General features: G+C 39.7%; 1 protein-coding gene across 2 annotated transcripts in view; it reads left to right on the top strand.

Moving 5' to 3' along the window:
- The window catches only part of Ptprk (protein tyrosine phosphatase receptor type K), a 457,202-nt gene extending 437,189 nt beyond the window's left edge, over positions 1 to 20,013 (top strand). For both annotated transcript variants that reach the window (XM_059272616.1, XM_059272615.1), the window contains exons 20-30: positions 1,175 to 1,272; positions 2,511 to 2,627; positions 6,233 to 6,387; positions 8,677 to 8,812; positions 9,034 to 9,183; positions 10,028 to 10,201; positions 12,027 to 12,158; positions 12,294 to 12,419; positions 15,296 to 15,459; positions 16,185 to 16,320; positions 19,015 to 20,013. In XM_059272616.1, coding sequence (XP_059128599.1) covers positions 1,175 to 1,272; positions 2,511 to 2,627; positions 6,233 to 6,387; positions 8,677 to 8,812; positions 9,034 to 9,183; positions 10,028 to 10,201; positions 12,027 to 12,158; positions 12,294 to 12,419; positions 15,296 to 15,459; positions 16,185 to 16,320; positions 19,015 to 19,068 — 1,442 coding nt within the window. In that variant the 3' untranslated portion in view covers positions 19,069 to 20,013. The remainder of the gene's footprint in view (positions 1 to 1,174; positions 1,273 to 2,510; positions 2,628 to 6,232; positions 6,388 to 8,676; positions 8,813 to 9,033; positions 9,184 to 10,027; positions 10,202 to 12,026; positions 12,159 to 12,293; positions 12,420 to 15,295; positions 15,460 to 16,184; positions 16,321 to 19,014) is intronic.
- Positions 20,014 to 21,495: the final 1,482 nt, after the last annotated feature.

The raw sequence follows: 21,495 nt of genomic DNA, 5'->3' as shown, positions 1-21,495 counted from the left end.
TTATAATCCTGATTGTTTCTGGGATTCGAACTTTGATGATCAAATATCCCAATGCACTGGTCAATAGGGTTGGAAAGAGGAACTACTTATTTTTGATGAACATGAAGTGAGTACTCTCCCTGCCTTGGGTGACTGACATCTTGCAGCCAACTTTGTCAGCGATAAGACACAAGACCAAAAGTTATGATGAGATATACTGTCATCTGGCAATTTTTGACAAATCAAGACTGAAACAAAACATAGACCTAAGGGAATGTAGTAAAGTCTATTCCTTATGGAAAATCAAAACAAACTAGGTTGATTGGATCATGGTGCACCAGGAAATGAATGTATCTAAACAAGCAAACAAATTTGTAATCTTTTCAAAATGTCCCCTAGCCATCCAGAGAGGAGCATGCATGACAAAAAACGTTTTCTCTTTTACCTGGTTTTTATTGTGTTTTTCTTTGCTTTGCTATTCTCTTCCTTCTGCACTGTGGACAGAACCCAGGGCCTTGTGCCTGATAGGCAAATGCTACCAGGGAGTTAACTCTGTCTCCTGACATTTGCTCTTTTAGCAGAGGTCAATTTGTCTGGATTTTCCCTTTTGTTTTAGTAATTGAGTTTAATTGGATATTCTTTATAGTTAGAAATATGCACTTTATGTGGAACCATACACCAGTTTTGTGGTTCTGAGTGACTGATAGCCCGGCACATGCCTTTACAGTTAGATAATCATGTAGAATAATAGTAATAATAATAATAGGATATAAGGATATGTCATTTACTTTAACTCATGCACTATTCATAAATGATGGACATTTATTTAATTGGCAATGTCTGCTGCTCCTCTGACAAGTCTGCAGAGAATTCTCTTTCCACATATATGTACAGGTACAAAGGAGTGCCACGGTGACAGTGATGAACACCTTAGAAAGTAGTAGTACCTTCCTACAGATTGCTAAGTATAGGAGACAAATTGAAGAAAAAAATCTATACATGCCTTTGATGTTTCGCGTAGTATAGTAGTATATATTCCGATATGAACTGAAATTAAGTGGTTCTAGTGGTAATCTGAATTAGACTTTTATCTTTTATAGCTTATCTCATGTACACTACCTTTTATGTTGTCTTAACTTTTTATTAACTGTAAAATGTCTCTGATAACACAATATGAAAAATCATTTCTTTATAGGCCCAGTTCATGAGACCGTGTATGACTTCTGGAGGATGGTGTGGCAAGAACAGTCTGCCTGTATCGTGATGGTAACTAATTTAGTGGAGGTTGGCCGGGTAAGAGAAAATTGTATTTATTATTTTTTACATATATGAATATTCTTGAAAAGCAACTCACTTAGAGAATATCATCCACTAGTTTAAGAATATTTCATACGACAGTCCACACCCATCTGAAGAACAGATTGGTGACTACCCCAATTGGTGTAAGAGAGCCTTCATCCAGTAACTGGTGCAGAGACCCATACACAGCCAAACATTGGGCTGATCTCAGGGAATCCTGCTGAAGAGAGGGAGGAAGGATTGTAGGAGCCAGGGACATCAAGGACATCACAAAGGAACCCACAAAAGCAAAAATGTGGACTCATAGGAGTTCATAGAGTCTTGACCAACAGCCAGAGATCCTGCATAGTACTGACCTAGGCACTCTATGTATGTGTGGCAGTCGTGTAGCTTGGTCTACTTGTGGGACCCCCAAAGCAGTAATGCTTTGGCAGGGTTTGGGGAACCTATTCCTCATACTGGATTGCCTTGCCCAGCCACAATACAAGGGGAGGAGCTTAGTCCTACCTCAACTTGATATGCCATGCTTTGTTGATAGCCATGGGAGGCCTGCCCCTTTCTGAACAGAAACAGAGAAGGAGTGGATTGGGCGAAGGGGATTGAGGGGAGATGGGAGGAAAGAAGGGAGGGAAAACTGAGGTCAGGATGTAAAAATAAATGAGTAAACTGAAGTAATAAAAAAAGAATATTTCATACACAGAACATTTCAATTGAATTCTCCTAAGTGAACTTCAATGAATGAGAAATATTTGATTTCTCATTGAGTAATAAGATAATCTTTAATTTTTAAAATAATTTTTTTGGGAACTTTATTCATGGCCACTCCCCTGCCTCCTCCAACTCCTTTCTTACATCCTGTCCCCAAATTCACAATCTCTTCTTTATTTATTACTGTTACATGTTTGTACAACCTGCAGTATCTATGCAGCATTGCTCGTGTGTGTGTGTGTGTGTGTGTGTGTGTGTGTGTGTGTGTGTGTGTAGAGAAGACCACTTGGGATTGAACCACTTATAAAGGAATGCCTGGAGGAAATGTTAGAAGCTTAAATTTGTACTGAGATATAACTTAGCTATTAGACATAAAAGTCTTTGGAAGTGCACAGTCTGTTTATTGTGTGACATTCTCTCACTGTATTTGAACTGTGGACTAAATTCATCATTGGAATCAAGTCGTCTTGACTACTGTGTATGTTTTTAGATAAACTGTACCTATGCATTCTTTCCATCATTAGGTTAAATGCTATAAATATTGGCCTGATGACACTGAGGTGTATGGTGACTTCAAAGTGACCTGTGTAGAAATGGAACCTCTTGCTGAATACGTAGTTAGGACATTCACCTTGGAAAGGGTAAGCACTAAAAACTTCTATTGAAAATATGAATATTGCAATTTTTTCAAAACCACTGCTGGGTTTTGTTTTAATTATTAAGAAATCCATCCATTAATCTACAAATTCATTTGGATTTTTTTGTTGTTGTTTTGTTTTGGTTTTGTGTTTGTTTTTTCGGAGGGGGTATTGTTTTTTGGATTTTTTTGTTTTCTGTTTGTTTGTTTTTTATTCTTTTTCATAACAGGGTCTCACTACGTAGCTCTGCCTATCCTGGAACTCACTATATAGACCAGGCTGGCCTCAAACTCACAGAGATTTGCCTGCCTTTGCCGCCCAAGTGCTAAGAGTGAAAGCATGTGCCACCCAACCCAGCAATCTACAAATTCTTATTTGAGAGCTAAGCCTTGTGTCATGTATTAAAATCCCTAGTCTTGTGTCCTCACCTAAAGGGGACCGGGGCAGATAACAACTGTAAAGAGAGACTGTTGTGTAGCTGCAGAGCACTGTGATAGAACAGCCTTTGGAAATTGAAATAGGAAGTATTACTGAGGTAGAAGAGGAAACGTTTGACAAAATTAAAAGGGTTATGGGGAAGAACAAATTTAAAATGGGTATGCAGACCTGACGGAAGTGAATGTGTGAGATTACGTCAGGGGAACGTGCTCCTGAAAGGGCTGAGTCACATCATAGCTCCTAAGCCTTAAGTTTTCCTGTTCTGAGAAGAGACTCATGTTTCAGATGTCAGAGATAGGTAAGTCAAGGGAAAGGAAATATGCAGGACAAAAGAATCACAGAGCCAGACATTGGGGCCAGGTTGGCCATCCCAGTGATGTTAGTTTGTGAGTTAGGTGGCCATTGGAGGGCTTTGAAGCTGAGAATACCTCGTCAATGTTTTGTTTTGTTTTCATTAATTAAATATTTTCTTGATATTTTCATAGTATAAAATACATTCTAAGTATTCTCACCTCCCACCTCTGTCAACCCTATCTCCTTTTCCAAAACTCATGTTTATTTGTGTTGTGACCCACTGAGTTAATTTAAGGCAAAGAACTAAGGAAGCAAGAGGGAACATACTCTTCAAAGATGGGCCTTAGGCACAGAACCATGGATGCTGCAGAAGTGCTTAATGGATAATAGAACACACAAACGTAAACAATGGTGTACACAAATCTATGAATATCAGTAACATCAACCGATAGTGTTAATGCAAATGAAAACACTAGACTCTGAAGACAGGCAGCTACTAAAACGCCTATGAAGAATGGTCAATGAATATGGATAAACCATTTTGTACTTGCAAATGAGCAAGAGTTTTTAAAAAGAATAATAATCCTCATTGATTGTGTGTGATCACTTAGATACTGCGTTTGTTAATGATCAGAGTTCAAGTACTTTAAGTCTCTAAAAATCAGTGTAGCAGTTGATCTGTAGAATTTTTTTAAACATTTTAGGCATTTGATGCATTTACCCATCATAAGTCTGTCCTTAGGAATTTATTTATATGTAATAACTTCATCTGTATTATTGTAAAATTCTAGATTAAACTATAAACCTGAAGTAGTAGAGAAATAGTCAAATCATCAAACACACAAAATATTACAAAATTAGAAACCAGAAAAAATACCTATAGCATAAAGGCAAATTTTAGATTAAAGAGGAACACCAACCAGGAAAAATACATTTAAAGCCTGGTAGCTTAAAAGAATCAATAAAACATCTAAATCTCTAATTCTAAATGAGGGACAGTGAAAATTTTCAAATATTGTATAAAGTACACCAGATTATAAAACATGGGGAATAGGTTACTATAATTACATTTACTATTAGAAAAGTTACTTTAAAAATCATGCATAAACTTGGACATACAGACATGAATTTTGGTCCAGACCCACCAATTGTCCAGCAAATTTTATTTCTCAAAAACTGGCTGAAAGATAAGGGTGAACAGATGGTGGGGGAAAGAAAAAGAATAATTGTTAAATTTACCATTGAAATGGAACTATGGGTTTGTAGTTGAGATTTTTTTTCTTTCATCCTTTTGAATAATGTACTTGTCAATCCTTTTCCAGTCAGAGAAGATGATTAAAAATCAACAAAATATATTTGATTAATATCAGCTGTCATAAAATAAGATGTGAATGATCAGACAACTGTGTCCCAGACTTTGGAATATGTGAGGTCACTGTCATCACACAGGCTTAACCCAGTTCTAAACAGCATGCCACTAGAGTCGTGGAACTTTTTTCTTTCTGTTATGTGTAATGTAAAGCAGGTTTTGGAAGTAGAGCACATGTTTGGTCATTAGTCAGAAATTCCATTTATTTGTTTTTATTTGTTTGTTTCTTTGTTTATTGTACAGTGCTTGGGATTGAACCCATGCCTTGTGCGTGCTAAGCAAGTACTCTTCCACTGAGCTACATCCCAGCTACAAAGGAAATTTTACATAAAAGATTCCTGATGGGATGTTTGCTGTCAGATAGGGAAAATTAGTCTTTAAAAGGCAGTCTTCTGCCATGTCACAGGAGAAGAGAGCGCACGCAGCCCATGCCACCACTGTGGCAAGGTAGTTTAATGTAGAGGGTGTGGAAAGTAGCAGAAAAAGAAGGTGATTTTCCCGTTTTTTGTGATTTCAGGATGACTTTTGTCATGGGACTGTTAAGGGTTTTTTTGTAGATCCCTCCTTCATGTAGCATAGTGTGCTAGGAATTAATGTTGAAAAGAATTATAAGGCCTGATCCGTAGCTCCCGAGGTTTTGATCACACTGGTTTCTGTAAGACAGACTATGAAGATAAACTGCCATTCTCAAATTGATTTATTTAGTTCATAAATTTTTGCTTTTTCTGATTGAACAAGTAAGATTAATATCTTCACTGGTAGCTCACAGTAAAGTTAGATTGATATAGATTTTTTTGTGTAGGAATCCAGATCCTTAAAAATAAATTTTTCAGTATTATATTTACAGTTTCGATGCTTCCTCCAACCTCAGGTTTCTCTTATGAAACGGGAGAGGGTTTTGTAGCAACCTTTATAAGGTTTTCTTCGATTAACCTGAAAGGAGAGAGAAATAACAGAGGATGCTTCACTTCTTTTATTGTGTTGTTACTATAGATAATACTTGGTGAGCCAAATTATTTCACAGAGCTGAGAAAAAAATCATTTACCCAGAGAACGGTTTAGCTGTCTGTGTATTTTCACAAACCAATCTAGTGTAGCACTGTCCTGGAAAATCCCGACATACTATGCTTCAAAACCATTTTCAACATGGATAAGCAAGGTATTGAAATCGCCGCTTGAGAACTCGGTGCACTAGGTCAGGAGGGCTTTTCCACTTCTCCCTTGTCCCCCCAATAATTTCATGTGGTGTCACTCCCAGTAAGAGGCAAGCTGTCAAGGCAAATAAAAATTTACCCAGAAAAGCGAACAAAACGAAGTGTCTTTGCGGGCAGTTCTCTGGCGATAAAGATTCAGTTCCCAAGCCATGTTAGACCAGTATCCTTTAAAAAAAGAAGAAGAAAACTTTACTAAATATTGTTTTCATGGTCACTCACATTTAGTACCCATAAGTGTATTTAATGACTCTCTATGGATGCTTTCTAAAGCACCCTTTTCTGTCTTTGCACAGAGGGGCTATAACGAAATCCGTGAAGTCAAACAGTTCCACTTCACTGGCTGGCCTGACCATGGTGTTCCGTACCACGCCACAGGGCTTCTCTCCTTTATCAGGAGAGTCAAGCTGTCCAACCCTCCTAGTGCTGGGCCCATCGTCGTGCACTGCAGGTGAGTGATGCTCTCAGCTTCAAATGAGCATCCAGACCGGGCTCGTCAGCATGACAGCTAAGTGTCACTTACGAGGTTCCTGTTTGCCTGTACTACACATAATGTGAAGCAGAAATAAAAATTGGCCTCGTGTGGGACACAAGGTAGGAGCTTACAGAGTACACACGGTCATCCTGGTTTGTAGTGTTACTCTCAGGTACAAGTGTGTAAAGCGCCTCTTAGTGGCAACACCTGTGTTGGCCCGTTTTTTCACGTTTGACGATCCCATAATGTGTAGAATGGTAAGTTAAAAATAGAGATTTTTTTTTTTCCCCCAATCCACTTAATTCCCACTAGAATCCCAGCTTTTAAAGCTGAGTTTGAGATTACTAAATGGCCTAAATTACAAGAATTGGGGCTATAAAACAGGTGCGTACCTTTTTCTTTTTCAAAACACTATCCATCAGAGGACCTTAAAAACCGCATAGCTGAGATTCAGCGGATATATGCCAAAAACACGAACATTAAATCCAGATTTCTTCTGATTAAAAACTTCTTTGATGGGGGGGAAAAAAAGAGCAATCTGAGACACTGAAAGCAAACTGCACAGCTCATTTTGGGATAGGGCCAGAAAAATAAGCGGAGATTCTGCAGAGCTGTTCTGAAGGCTGTACACCATTCTCAAATAGTACTCCTTCCAAACGACTGTGTACATTGAACTTCAGTGTCCTTTTTTTTTTTCTTTCTGTAAAATCCAACCACTTCAGAATTTCAATGACCTTGAAAAAAAAAAAAAACAAAAAAAAAAAACAAAGGTAAGGGACACATCTCATAAGGATCAGACGTGGGACATATCCTGAAAGGAAAAAAAAAGTGTCCTTTCAGTCCTCAAGAAATCTGATGTCCTCTCTTCAATTATTTTCCTGTCACAGATACTGGAAACAGTGATTGAGAAAGTTGGGGGGAAGTAGCGATCCCTGACGTATTTTTGGCTAACACATAAAAGAACAGCAAGTGTAAGACCAGATGACCATACTTGACTAACAAAGGAATAATCCCATTAGCCCAGCTAAACGTTTAGCAAATGAGATAAGTAGGTTTCGAATTCAGGGACTTCTTGACTCATCGTGGGGTTTTGTGTTCTCACGAGTTGCTTGCTTCAAGAGGGCTCTGGAATCCCTTGGTGCCCAGAAACAGGATGTGCCATTTCCCTTCACATACTGTCATCTCTGCTTGTCTAGAAAAGAAGAAACTGGCTAGATAGTGAATCCCGCACCTCTCGCCACACCGCCCTTCACTGGCCCTCAATGGCGTTGTCTATTTGATTGCCTCTAAATGTTCCAAAGGGTGAAATAATCGAGGCGTAGTAGGATCCTGCTTTGTAAATGAAACATAGAAGAGCGGCCATCAGGCTCGAGAGTTGGCTCAATGGTTACGAACACTGGCTGCTCTTGCCGAGGACTCAGGTTCAATTCTCAGAACTCACCTGGCAGCTCACAACGGTGTGGATCTCCAGCCCCAGGAATCCAGTGCCCTCTTCTGATGTCCACAGGCACCAGGCACACACATGGTAAACATACATACATACAGGCAAAACATCCATCCAGTGAAAATACTAAAGTACGTCTGGAGAATACATTTTGAAAGGGTAGCTATCACTGTGACCTAAGAGAGATCACACTCTATTTCACAGGGCAATTTTAGCTTCCCTTCGGATGCATTAAATAGTCTTTCCCTTTGGGGCTCTTCCTCTCTTATAGTATCACTCTCTTCTCCAACCATTGCCTTTGACATTTCCTGTGAACTATGGCTCTTCTCATCTCCCATCTGAAGCCTTTGGGATCAGTGGCCTTGGTGTTTACATGAGTCTTGCTGAGACAGCAAGTCCTCCTGCTGTTGGACAGCATACTACAGGAGCATGAAGGAAATTGGATGTAGAGTTAAATTCCGTAGCTTGATTCCAATACGGTTTCAGTCCCAGGAGTGTGAAATGATAAAATGATATAAAATTATAACATTTAAATCCACATGAAATGAAGGCAGTGTGATAGAGGTTTGGAACTTTAACAACATGTAGACATTATGTTCAGTGTGGAAATAATTTGCAACTCTTGTTCCGATCTAAGTACACCACACCAAATCAGACACTCCATATACAGTTAGTTGTGCATTAGTATGTTTTTGTGTGGCATATAAAATTATGTGTTTGCATTTTGTTAAGTCAATTTGACTTCATGTAGCTTCAAAGTCGAATAGAGATTGAAGCTTACAAAGAGAAACATGCTTCTCATACTTGTTTCAATTTCTTAGTGCTGGTGCTGGACGCACAGGCTGCTACATTGTGATTGACATCATGCTGGACATGGCTGAAAGAGAGGGTGTGGTGGACATCTACAACTGTGTCAAAGCCTTACGATCACGCCGCATCAATATGGTTCAGACAGAGGTAGATTTGCTGCCCTTAATCAATTTTTTTTCCTTTGGTTTTCACCTTTTACCAAATGCAATTTACCATATTTTTTAAGTATATGATCAATATTAACTCATCAAATTATATAGAGTAACTGGTATCTTAATTAATAGTTCCTTTTTTGCATATTCTCTAGCTCCTCTAAACTAAACATTACTAACCTCGTATGAAATTGTCTGCTTTCTTTCTTTTGATAGGAGCAGTACATTTTTATTCATGATGCCATTTTAGAAGCTTGCTTATGTGGAGAGACTGCCATCCCTGTCTGTGAATTTAAAGCCGCATATTTTGATATGATTAGAATAGACTCTCAAACGAACTCCTCCCATCTCAAAGATGAATTTCAGGTATTGACTGTTTCTAAGGTTTCTATTAAAACTTTTCCAATTTGTCCTGGGCACTAATAACTCTTTTAGAAAAGGTCTTTCAAGTCAAATGTATAACCTTTGACCCTTCTGCAACTATGACATTTGTGTCTTTCATTGTGTAAATTATGGATTCATTTTTTATTAATGCACTGATATCTGCTATATCCTGAAGGGCAAATGAGTTCATATTCTGAAAAGAGTATGAGAAAAAAGATATGATAGCAGTCAAATCTGGTTATGATTTTTATGTTTATAACTTTTTTTTCCACCATAGTGCCTTACTATTTTGGCCTTCAATGGCATGCGCAATGTGAGATCAGCATATTAATAATAATAATAGCTGAGATTTGTACTAAACCTTGTCTTAGCTCCAATGTGTTCACTGCCTTTATACACCCTTCAATATGAAAAAAAAATGAGTTCACACATGGTTCTGGAAACTGCTCCTTAGATTCTGGGTGTAGTGTTCTAACGTGACAAAATGACATTGCAAATGGTAGCTTCCCATTTGAAGGTCATCATTACTGTTGTGGATCACCCTTGTGTTTTCCTTGACTGGGCAGTGTGTTTTGTAGAGCACTGTGTTGTTTAGCTCTTCTTTCCTATTGAGAAGAGACACGTGACTAAAATGTGTCTTGTGGCTGCCTCAATTAACAGGCTTCATTAGCTTAACTAAAAAGTCTGTCGGCCTATCACAGAGGCAACTCCCATTGCCTGCCACAAACCCTTCACCTTCTACTTGGCTTCCCGAATTCTTGACGGACCTGTGTTATGCTATTAAATGGGTCGCTGTCTTTTAACCTGGATTCTCTTTTCTGTTTAGACTCTGAATTCGGTCACCCCTCGACTCCAAGCTGAGGACTGTAGCATAGCATGCCTGCCAAGGAACCATGACAAGAACCGTTTCATGGACATGCTCCCACCTGACAGATGTCTGCCTTTTTTAATTACAATTGATGGGGAGAGCAGTAACTACATCAATGCTGCTCTTATGGATGTAAGAGACTGACTCTTTGTTAGTGTAAAATGCCCTGAAAAACCACATAACTCAACTGAACACTGACTACTTTTCTTTTCTTGGAATTACAAAATGGACTAGAATGGAAAACTGGAAACTGTCAGTGAATTACCAATTGTTCTGAAAGGATTTTAGATTGCACCTCCAGAGATTCTTAGCAACTCTAATCTTTATAGGTTTATTGTAGACTTGAAGTTTGGTAGTTGTATTATCCTATAGAAAAATCTCACAAGTTATATTTTTCATCTTATTTTGAGACGAAAGATTCACAGCTTACCTTTTTTGAATAGTAGGAATACATTTTAAAATCAAAGAAGAATGCTGTATCCTACCGAAGTGTAGGGTTTTAATTTGAAAATATTTCCCTATGATGCTCAGTGTTCCAGTAATTTAAAGGTCATTAGTTTTCTTTAGTATTAGCTAGCTGGGACTATTTAGAAATAACTCGGGAAGACATGAACAGAATCCGTCTTCAGGAAAGAACTCTTTTGACCTGTCCCTTCGCTCATCACTGGCAGGTGCCCCCGCACATACTCTGTGTCAGCTGCCCATAAACAGAAGAGGGAAGGGGACTGGAAATTATGTCATCAGCCATCTTGTTTTGTTTTCTTGGGAAGAAGCAAGGAAGCTGATAAGCTTCACCATCCTTAAGACAATTTATCACCTTTATTTCTTTTTCAATTTACCTATGAAACTATAGCAATGAAAATATAGGGGTCTTTTCCCTCCCTAACTATTACAAGGTTTTCTAAGTTGCTACCCCTACTTCTTTAAAAGACAGGGTCTCACATAAACCGAGCTGACCTCTAATGTTCTGTCATTCTGTATAATGGAGGATGGCCTTGAACTCCTGATCTTCCAGCCTCCACCCCTGCAGTGCTAGGATAATAAGCGTGTGCCACCCAACTACCTGTTGGGCTTCCTAAACTTCATTTCAGTGAATATGTAGCCAAACATGGAATAGAGAATGCGGAAAGTCCTACAGTGTCCCGCAAAGACTACCTTGTACATTGTCGTTGCTCTTTTTTTATTTTTCTGCTACAGAGGAGAATAATGCAGGAGCAAGCTCTCACTAAAGGTTACCCCATCCTTGATGTGCCCAGAGTCTTACCAGTATAGCTTTAAATCATTACATTAAAAAAAAATGTGTTTTAGTATAGATCATGACTGACAAATTGCCCAGACCAGATAAACATGGCTTTTACAACCACGGAAAGTGGATTGTCTGATAAAGGACATGTTCATGATCTCTGCACAGCATCACAACAGTAAGATTTTGAGGTACTTGTGATTTTTTTCTTATTGGAGAAGAGAAGAATCTTCCAGCCTAATTTATACACATGTAGAAATTACATGTGTGTGCACAGAGCAGAGATGCTTTGCTTATTTTGTTTTGAGCCTTTCAGAGACTCATTACCTTTTGGAAATTGAACCCACCCAACAGGTACCTCATGAAGGGTCTGTACCTGAGGAAGATCATCCATCTCTTCCTCTGTGTTTGTCCTGTATTAACATTCCTCCATGAAATAAAACTGGGACTCCAGTGCTTTAGTGGTACCAAACTCTGTGTCATTTACTCATTCCTGGTTCCAGTACATCCCAGTGGTCCCGTGGCCTAGGCGGCACTGTGGCTCCATTTCTATTGAAAGTTACTGCCACCTACTTGGTCCTGCAATGGAGTACATTGAGTCTGTTTGTACAACCGATGGGGCATTGTATTTATTCTTTGTGAATGTCATAAATGTGTCCAGTCTCTTTTGCATTTTAAGTTCTTCTATTTCTCAACTATCCTGTCTCTCCACAGAGCTACAGGCAACCAGCAGCCTTCATCGTCACCCAGTACCCGCTGCCAAACACTGTGAAAGATTTCTGGAGATTAGTGTATGATTATGGCTGTACCTCCATTGTGATGTTAAATGAAGTGGACTTGTCCCAGGTGGGTGGGCGTGGGTTGATTCTGTGCTTCTGAGTACATCCTAACAGAATAGTAACAAATTCCATTTTCAACTTTAGAGGACTTTAAAACAAAACCAAACCTCTCTTCTTTCTTTTTTAAACATTAATCATCTAGGGCTGTCCTCAGTACTGGCCAGAAGAAGGGATGCTGCGATATGGCCCTATCCAAGTGGAGTGTATGTCTTGTTCAATGGACTGTGATGTGATCAATCGGATTTTTAGGATATGCAACCTAACTAGAGTAAGTCTTTCTTGGGGCATTCTCACTGACCTAATTCAGAGCAAGTAGATAGTGATCCTGATGGGACCTAATTCAATCCAGACAACAGGGGGAGAAGAATTAATAAGCACCACATGATCTAGCCCAGAGCCACTAATCACCTTATGTCTTAGTTCCAGGACAAAGGTATTCCAGACACAGGAAATTTGAAGTGCTGGAAGCTAGGTTCTCCAGTCGATGAGGACAGTAGCATGTTCCATCTGGAAAGCCAAATCCAGATGCAGTCTCTCAATCAGTTTTCATAGTCTGGGCCTGGCCCCAGAGCACATGTGGACTTCTGTAAAGGATGATGGCACACTTTATTAATATTGACATCCAGCCTAGAGAAAAAAAAGCATACCGGTGAAAAGGAAGAATAATCATGATAACAACAGAGGGTACAACCGGCCAGCCATCACAGGAGACCTCCATGTCACTATTTCAGGACCTGTGTGCAATGGGAAAGCCAAGCCTGAGGGAGAAGTCAGCTACGGCTATTGCTAAGTCTCTTCCCGCCCTTCACCTCCTTGTTCTGACTTCCGCTGCGCTGAACACTGCAACATCTGGTTCTGCCCAGCTGTGAAGGAGGAATCGGTGTTGCCACCGCTGTGCCTTTTGCCAGCAGCTGAGTAGCACTTGTGTCCCACAGGGTTTTTTTTTTTCCCTGATAAGTCATGGGTTTTGTACAATAGTAATGCTGAAGGCCTTTCCTTGAAAAACAGCCAACAAAAAAACTAATACAACCATTTAGCTTTTAACAAGGTAGCAGAATTTTAAAATAGTAACCCCCATGACACAGCACTTTGAAGAGAAGGTTGCCCTGTTTTTAAAGTCATCAGTTCTGTTTAAGTCTATGATTTTAAGCGTGTGATCAGGACTGTCTTGTTTCTTATATCAAAATGACTATATGTGTGTCTTGTTCATTAGCCTGTATGTATATAACTAGGAACAGGGGGTAAACTCATAACCAATTCTATCACTCATTGCAGTGGAGAAAAAAAGGAATAAATTCAGTCGTGTCATAATATTCATGCATATCTTAGACTTTAATTTAAATGGAATCTCATTATGTCTGCACATCTGCTTCAATATCTTTCTAGTAATAATTTAACTAAATAACTGTAGATGCTCAACTACGGAAACAAACTCATCTGTGAGTTGAGCTCTCTCTATGGAAAGTATTCTAGGACAAGATTTGAAATCTGCGTTTCATTTTTTTTTTCAGAATATATATTGGTTTGGTTGTCTCCCTGCATAGACTATGTTCTGGTGCTGATTCATACCTGATGTTTTAATTCTAGGTATCATTATTTCATACTGCTCACTTCGTTGTGAGTTTAGTATGCAAGTGGGATATGAGAGTGGGTAGGGCCTCTGCCCTATCAAGAGGTGCATGAGCCTCTCCATGTGAAACTTAAAATCTGATACCCTGTGATACAACTCATTCAGTATACCACATAGTCTTCTCTGTATTTCCTACTTGGGATTCTAGGTTTCTCTTTCTTCCAACAGCATTGCTGTTTTGAAAGTACATACTCTAAGGTGGAAGGAGAGAGTTCCTTGTCTTTAAGGAATCTATACATTATCTGAGAAGGCTACCATCAATCACACAACTAATCGTGCAAATATCTAGTCACTGACATGATGTACATGTGTCCGAAGAGAAGTGCAGGTTATAAAGTGTTTAACTGGACAGTCAGACACAGCTAAGTGACCAGAGAAACCTTCTCTGAAGATAAGGGTATTTAAGCCAAAATTTGAGGAATTAGTAAGTATTATTTGAGGATGAGATAGCCAGAGACAGAGAGCTTCCCCAGGATACTTCGGTTCTGTGCCAGCACAGGAAAGTCCCCAGGCAGACCTGGATCAAATTAGCTATTCTACTTGATAGTGAGAAGAACACTATAGTAAGACGTTTTCAAAACAAACAGGGACATCCTCTTCAAAGTCCCCATGGCAAGAAGTAAAGTGGCCAGTAAGCTAGAGGAAGGTGAGTGTCTCCCACCTCACTGCTCCATTAGAGGGAAAAGAGGTTTGAAGGCAAGGCAAACCAGATCATAAAAGGAGTTTTGGGTCGCAGCAGATATGGCTAAAAACATTAGGAAGCCATTAGATCTAAGAACGACAAGATCGTTTTTAAACTTCAGCAAAATCACAATGCCTATAGTAAGAGTGGATGGAAGGGAGGTAGACGCGCATTAAAGGAAATCACCAGGAAGTAGTTGTCACAACTTGTGTAGGTTGTGGCCAAGAGACAATGAATTGTAAAGGCTTTGGAAAGTTGGACAGTGGGACGTGAGTGTGAGGTTCGGGGTGTGAGGAAGAGGCAGCGTCTTAGTTATTTTCCTTTTTTTCTATGACAGAATAACAAGAAGCAAATTGGGTGAGATACATTTGTTTTAGCTGATAGTTTGAGAGATACTGTTGGTCACCGCAAGGGTCATGGGGTCAAGAGCATAATGTCACTGGTCACATGGCATCCACAGTCTGGAAGTAGGGAGAGTTGGCTGTCTGGGTTCGGCTTGCTTTCTTCCTTTCCATACAGTCTAGGACCCCAGCCTGAGGAATGCTGCTGCCCAAATTGAGGGTGGATCTTCCCACTTCGGTTCTCCCAGTATAGATAATTCTTCACAAGCATGCCCAGATATTTGTCTCCAAGGTGATGCTAGATCCTATGAAACTGACAATCAGTATAAACCATCACAGGCAGATAAAAAGGACATGCCCTATGTTCTTGCTCCTACAACTTGGAATGTTTCTGTAAAAGCACCTGAATTGTCATCAGCTAGACTCCATCCGGTATAAATGTCCTTTGTATTCTCGTTCTGATGCCCATAAAATCCTGCTTTTCTCTCCAGCCACAGGAGGGCTATCTGATGGTACAGCAGTTCCAGTATCTCGGATGGGCTTCTCATCGGGAAGTGCCCGGCTCCAAACGCTCATTTCTGAAACTGATACTGCAGGTGGAAAAATGGCAGGAGGAATGTGAGGAAGGGGAAGGCCGGACCATCATCCACTGCTTGTGAGTAGCAAAGCAGCATGCCCTGGCCCTGCATGGAACCTCAAAACTCATTTCCTCATTAGCCTTTGTTTTGCTTACGTTGAGAAGATGCTGCTCAAATCCTGACCAACCTGCCATAGATCTTATTCCAAAAGAGAACTCTAGTCTCATGAATGAATAATTTACTACTAATTTTAAGGGGATTTTTTGTTTTGTTTTCTAACTATTAAATATGATAGTTACTTGTTGGGGTTAGAGAGATGGCTCAGTAGTTAAGAGCACTGGCGACGTTTCTATAGGACCTGGGTTTGATTCCCAGTACTCACCCTCTCTGACTCTAGTTCCAGGAAATCTGATGCCCTCTTCTGCCCTCCATGGGCATGGCATGCGTGAGGTACACAGACACACATGCACACAATAAAATCATAAAAATTACACAATTGTTAAATGATTTAACTCTTTCGAGCACCTATATGGACAACCTCTTTGATTCATACAATTGCAAATACATTAGGATCTCCACATCTCAATTTATGCCTGTCACGTATTCCTGCTGCCAAGCTCCTGGGCTAACTTTATCCTTTGGTCCCTTCCTCTCTGCCCTTCCCCCGTGCATACACAAATATAAAGCAGAATCCAAAGACATGGAAAAGGATTTGAAAGATAAATTGCCACTCCCAGATGAATGTGACGGGGTGACGTTCGAGTCCCCCCCCAAGGTGCTCACTCTGTATCTGTGCTCTCAGGAATGGTGGTGGCCGCAGTGGCATGTTCTGCGCCATAGGCATTGTTGTTGAGATGGTGAAGCGGCAAAACGTGGTGGACGTTTTCCATGCTGTGAAGACCCTGAGGAATAGCAAGCCAAACATGGTGGAAGCCCCGGTGAGTCACACAATCTTAGGAGGGTCTCAGTGACTCTTAGTCATGTGCCTGCTTACTGGTTTGGCTTCACGTACACACGGGAACTCAGTCAGATGTACAAATGAGGCTTGCTGGAATTTGTGCCTAACAGGTAGACCGTAGAGACTCTGCCTCCACCAATGTAAATACATTGCTTATCATATGAGCTGCTGAATGAAGAAAATGCTCATTTAATTTGAGAAATGTGTAGGGTTTGTTCTCGTGATAGTCAGTAAATTTGTGCTCTAACAAATTTTTGGAAACAGTTCTGTAAGAATAAATCCAGCTAAAATATAGAGTTAACTAGTAGTGTTTTTATGCTCATGGATGACTCAGCATCTTAAGACACCTATTTTATTCATTTGCTTCATTTGATCTGACTTATTTTGGTGTCTGTGTGTGTGTGTGTGTGTGTGTGTGTGTGTGTGTGTGTGTTACTAGACCTCAAACATGATGGGCAAGGTATTCTACCACTAACCTATACCTGCAGACCTGACACCCAGTGTTTTGGAAAAAGTAACTGAAGTTTACTGCAGTGTTTATCTGTAATCCTTCACTGTCTAATACAACTGTAAATTATCAGTTTGCCCTTGCTAGCAGTTTTCAGCTTTTAGCACCTTGAAAGTACAGTCCACACAATGTGACATGAGTTCTCCTGAGTTCCTAAAGCTTGTAAAGTAGGGGCTGATGTGGGTAAGGCTTCACCGGCATGGAGCTGTGTACCAAGTAAAAAAAGACAGTTGCGGCCTCGGTCACATGTTTTCCTTGGGGGTTACGTGTCAGTACAGTGAGATCAGGTGAAGAGCAGCTGTGGCACTCACGGAACAGCAAACCAGAAAACCCAGAGCATCATTGTTGCTTGCCCTAGTTTATCAAGATGATCAGATAACAAACAAAGAAGAAGAAAAAGAGGCAATTCAGTAAGCTCCTGGTGTGTTTTTACCACTTCCTGCTCTGGGCTGTTCACACAGGAGGTGCATTGCTTCCTGAGACTTAACATCTAAGGGTTTGTGCTGTTTCACTTTGACAAGTGGTAGCTCACTTCTCCCTTTCTGAAGTCCACATAAGGGAGTCCACCTAGGACAGACTATGTTGCCCTCTCCGGGGGCGCTGGTGTGTGGATTTGAGAGAGTTTTCACATACTAAATGGACAGGAGGTAGCTATGGCTCAGGTTTCACAGGTGTGTGTAACCTGTCAAATATACTCTGCCTGAAGCATTTAAAGTCCCATGAAGATTACTGTTGCCCTCAGAAGTAACTTTTATCTCCAAATTTATCTTTGATATACAACCCTTTCTTTAAGTCTGTAGCTGAACAGTTAGTTGTCTTAGAACCTTCCAGTGAGTTATAATTTTCCTTTATAGTCATGCCCCACAAATCTTGACAGAATGCTCTGCTTAATAAACATGAATGATTAGTTAAGTTTGCTATGGGTTTGGGCCGAGTTTGCTAAGAAATTCAGAGTTAAACAAAATTGAGAGGCACTGGCTGGTTGCAAGCACTTTTTGAAGTTTTTTGGGTACAGTAGGAGCTAATGTAAAGCATATTTACCTTGGTAGTTAGAGTAAAATTGATACCCATCTCTTGGAAATTTGTGTTGCCATGCTTATTGCTAGAGACTCTGGATATTCTTTTTAGAAATAAGACTTGTTTTATGTTCTCTGAATTCTGCTCGCTTGGACTGAATAGGAAATTTTCAGTGATTTACATGGTGTAAGTCACCATTTATAACATAGTCTCTAGACATTTTTAAGCTCTTGATAATGGATTAAGTATGTGGCTAGACTCAAAGGAAGTCTGGTTTTAACTCAAATAATAGGTTAACAAGCAAGTTGTACTATTTGGGGAGAGGTAGCAGAAATCAATTTTTAGACATAAATAAGCTCAAAGTTTTTGGAAAATTCCTAAATTTTAAAAAAAAAATTTAAGTGACACTCTGATAGAATATGAACCATGGGAAAATGTAAAACATGACATTACGAAAGGTAGTTTCCAGTGGGTGGTTCTCTGTCTCTCGCTCTCTCTCTCTCTTTCTTTCTTTTATCTGAAGAGATGATTTGGAATGTGGAGGGAATCATTGGCACACCCCAGCAGCAATAGAAAACAGGAAAATATCAAAGCAATCTAACAAACAATCCATGTGGTAGATTTTTATGTAATCTAAAAAGACTCAGAATTGTGTGACATAAAACTGTTAACCGTAAAATCATCTTGTGAACTATGGTCATTTTATTTACTCTGAGATAATTATTATTTCAGTCCCGCACTAAAATCGACTGAGGTAAACAAAGGTGATTTTTAACAGTTGTTTCTAATGACAGCTCTTGTCCCGGTTCTTCATATTTTTTGTAAGCTGGGAAACAGTCTGATGATGAGGTGTAACTATTGTAATCACATAAAAATGCTGGGCATTATATTAAATTATAGAAAATGCGGGGCAAAGATAAAACATCTTCTTTCCTTTTTTTTAAACATCTATTGTTCCTTTTTCTTAATCAGAGATCATTAGACGTGAGTATAAAATATGTATGCCCAGATGTTCCTGTTATATACAGAATAAGTAATTTGTGACTCTTAAATAATCTAAATTGGATGTCAGGAATCCACACAGATGCTGTTATTCACTATTAGCCCTTTGCTAACACTTTTCGTCCCTTCTGTTCTGACACATTGCAGGAGCAGTATCGTTTCTGCTATGACGTGGCTTTGGAGTACCTGGAGTCCTCATAGTTAGGTGAGGCCATTTGCAGAGCATCCGAGCAGAGACCCATTCTCGCCTGTTGAGCCAGCAGCTGTTGACCTGTGACACGTGCACAGAGAGATTTTAATGTGGGGGGTGGGAGGCTTTTACATTGGAGAGGCAAACGTATTTTTCTTATAAAGTTGTGTATCTTAATAAAAAGGACTTGATCGGTTTCTATGACTGTATGAGAGCATCCACATTTTGTGCCACCCAAATTATCTTTAAGAAGAAGCAGATTCCGATGAGAAATGACCAGCGTCTGTACAGTGACCACACAGCCTTTTCCCTCCTGCTTTAGGTAGAGCAGCTACCGCACATTGCATGCACTTTTGAAAGTGGCATTTCCCTTCCTTAAAAAAAAAAGAAGAAGAAGAAGCAGCAGCTGTGGAACCTTAAAGTGGGGAAGAAAACAAAAGCTGTGCGAATTCAAATGAATTTACTAATTTCATTTTTATATGTTCAAAGTGCAGCAGAGCTCTATATAAATGTATAAATATATATATAAATATATATATATATATAACTGGCTTATTTTCTTTTAATGTGCAATGATGGCTGGATCATTTAAAGTTCTTTTTAGGAAATACCATAAGCCAAAGACTCAAGTGTAAATATGTCAATATGAAAGAAGCACATTATATTTATTGGTTACTTACATTACTTTTTTGATGGCTAAAACACTACCACCACACAATCATTTTTGTTTCAGAAGAAAGCTTTTTCTTTAGCAAAAATCAATGGTAAACAATTTTTGTAGATTATTTTTTGTATGTTTAGTGTAAGTAGAGGATAAACTTTCTATTCATAAACCAGAAAGCAATGATGTGCTTTGGAGTGGCTCCCTTGTGTACATGCTTGTGAATTAAATTTATGTAAAACTTCGTGGCAATTGTCTTTGAATAGAGGACCAAATTAAAATGTTTTGCTGAAAATGTAGTTTTTTTTTTCCCCAAGTTTTATTAGGTAAATGATGGCTTGGTGGTTGCAGAGGAGAAATCCGCACAGCAGAGGACATTGTGGCCGGGCGGTGGTGGCGCACGCCTTTAATCCCAGCACTTGGGAGGCAGAGGCAGGCGAATCTCTGTGAGTTCGAGGCCAGCCTGGTCTCCAAAGTGAGTTCCAGGAAAGGCACAAAGCTACTCAGAGAAATCCTGTCTTGAAAAAAAAAAAAAAAGAAAAGAAAAGAAAAAAAAGAAAAAGACATTGTGGGTAGCTTGCCTGGTGTGGACTAGCACCTGTAAGCGCTTTGAAACTGGAAAGGAATTGGGTTTCTCAGCCTGTGGCCCAGCACTGTGTTCAGAATGGCAACACCGATACCTTTCAGGGACGAGGTTTAGCACACTGTGAGCTGTCAAGGTAACACAATGTTCTTTTTGATGCTTCCAAGCACAAGCTTTGGATTGCTACCCTAGAAAGTGTGAACAGATCGATGCCCGATTCCTGTTGCCTGCTTTTATGAGATTTCCCCAGTGACTTTTTCTAAGTGTGGTCTCATTCACATGCTCCACGTTGCTGTAACTTCACATCATCGCCTTGCAGTTTGTTAGTAACTGAAGCATTCCCGTGTCCTCTTTCTAGACTGCCGGCCCATGACATGGTGCTTATAAAGATTTAATTAAAGTGAGAGTGAAATAAAGTTTTTATAATTTCAACATTTATTGATTGCACATCATTTTCTCTTCTAAATTTCCATATCTTTATTCCCAAATAAATAGTCTGTCTATGATTTAATATGAGTGTGCCACAAAAATTCTACTGAAAGCTATAGTTCGTTATATTGTTCCTTACACTGCATGTCACATAGTCCAGATCAGGAAGGGTGTAAATAGCCACATGGTTAGTGTCTTTTTAAAATCTTTTTCTTTAATTCTCTGTATTTATATTGTCATAGTTTGTATTAGTTGCTTTCTGCCATCTATCTAAGAAAACAGCTTTAAAAGAGACAAGAATTCATTCTGGCTCTCACCAGGAAGGCTTCTGTTCCCAGTCCCTTGGCCACTTGCTCTGGGCCTGTGTTGGAGACTCTGCTGAGAGGTTCAAGGTGGTACAGCGGCCTACGTCATGATGGCTACGAGACAGAGACAGCGCTCTCTTACAGCAATGCTGTTTCCTCTCATGGTGGAAATGGGCAAGGCGAGCAGAAACAGGTCCTACGTCAGGGTAACTAAGAAGAAAGACATTGCCCTGTTCTTGAACGTTCCGCATAGCCCAGCCAACCCCAGCTGTGCTTTGCCCCCGCACAAAGTTTTGGTATAAACAAACTGTAGCAGAGATACCTAACAAAAAAATCTCACAAACTCATACAGGATTTCTTTACCTGGCAGTGATAGCCGTGGTACCCCTGAGGATTATTCTGATCTGCTTCACGAGGATCATTTCCCTCCACACAACCGCACCAGACTGACTATGAACAC

This window comes from Peromyscus eremicus, chromosome 8b (genome assembly GCF_949786415.1).
Source record: "Peromyscus eremicus chromosome 8b, PerEre_H2_v1, whole genome shotgun sequence".
Lineage (NCBI taxonomy): Eukaryota > Metazoa > Chordata > Mammalia > Rodentia > Cricetidae > Peromyscus > Peromyscus eremicus.
Note: the sequence above shows the minus strand (reverse complement) of the source record. Positions and strands in the feature narration are given on the sequence as shown.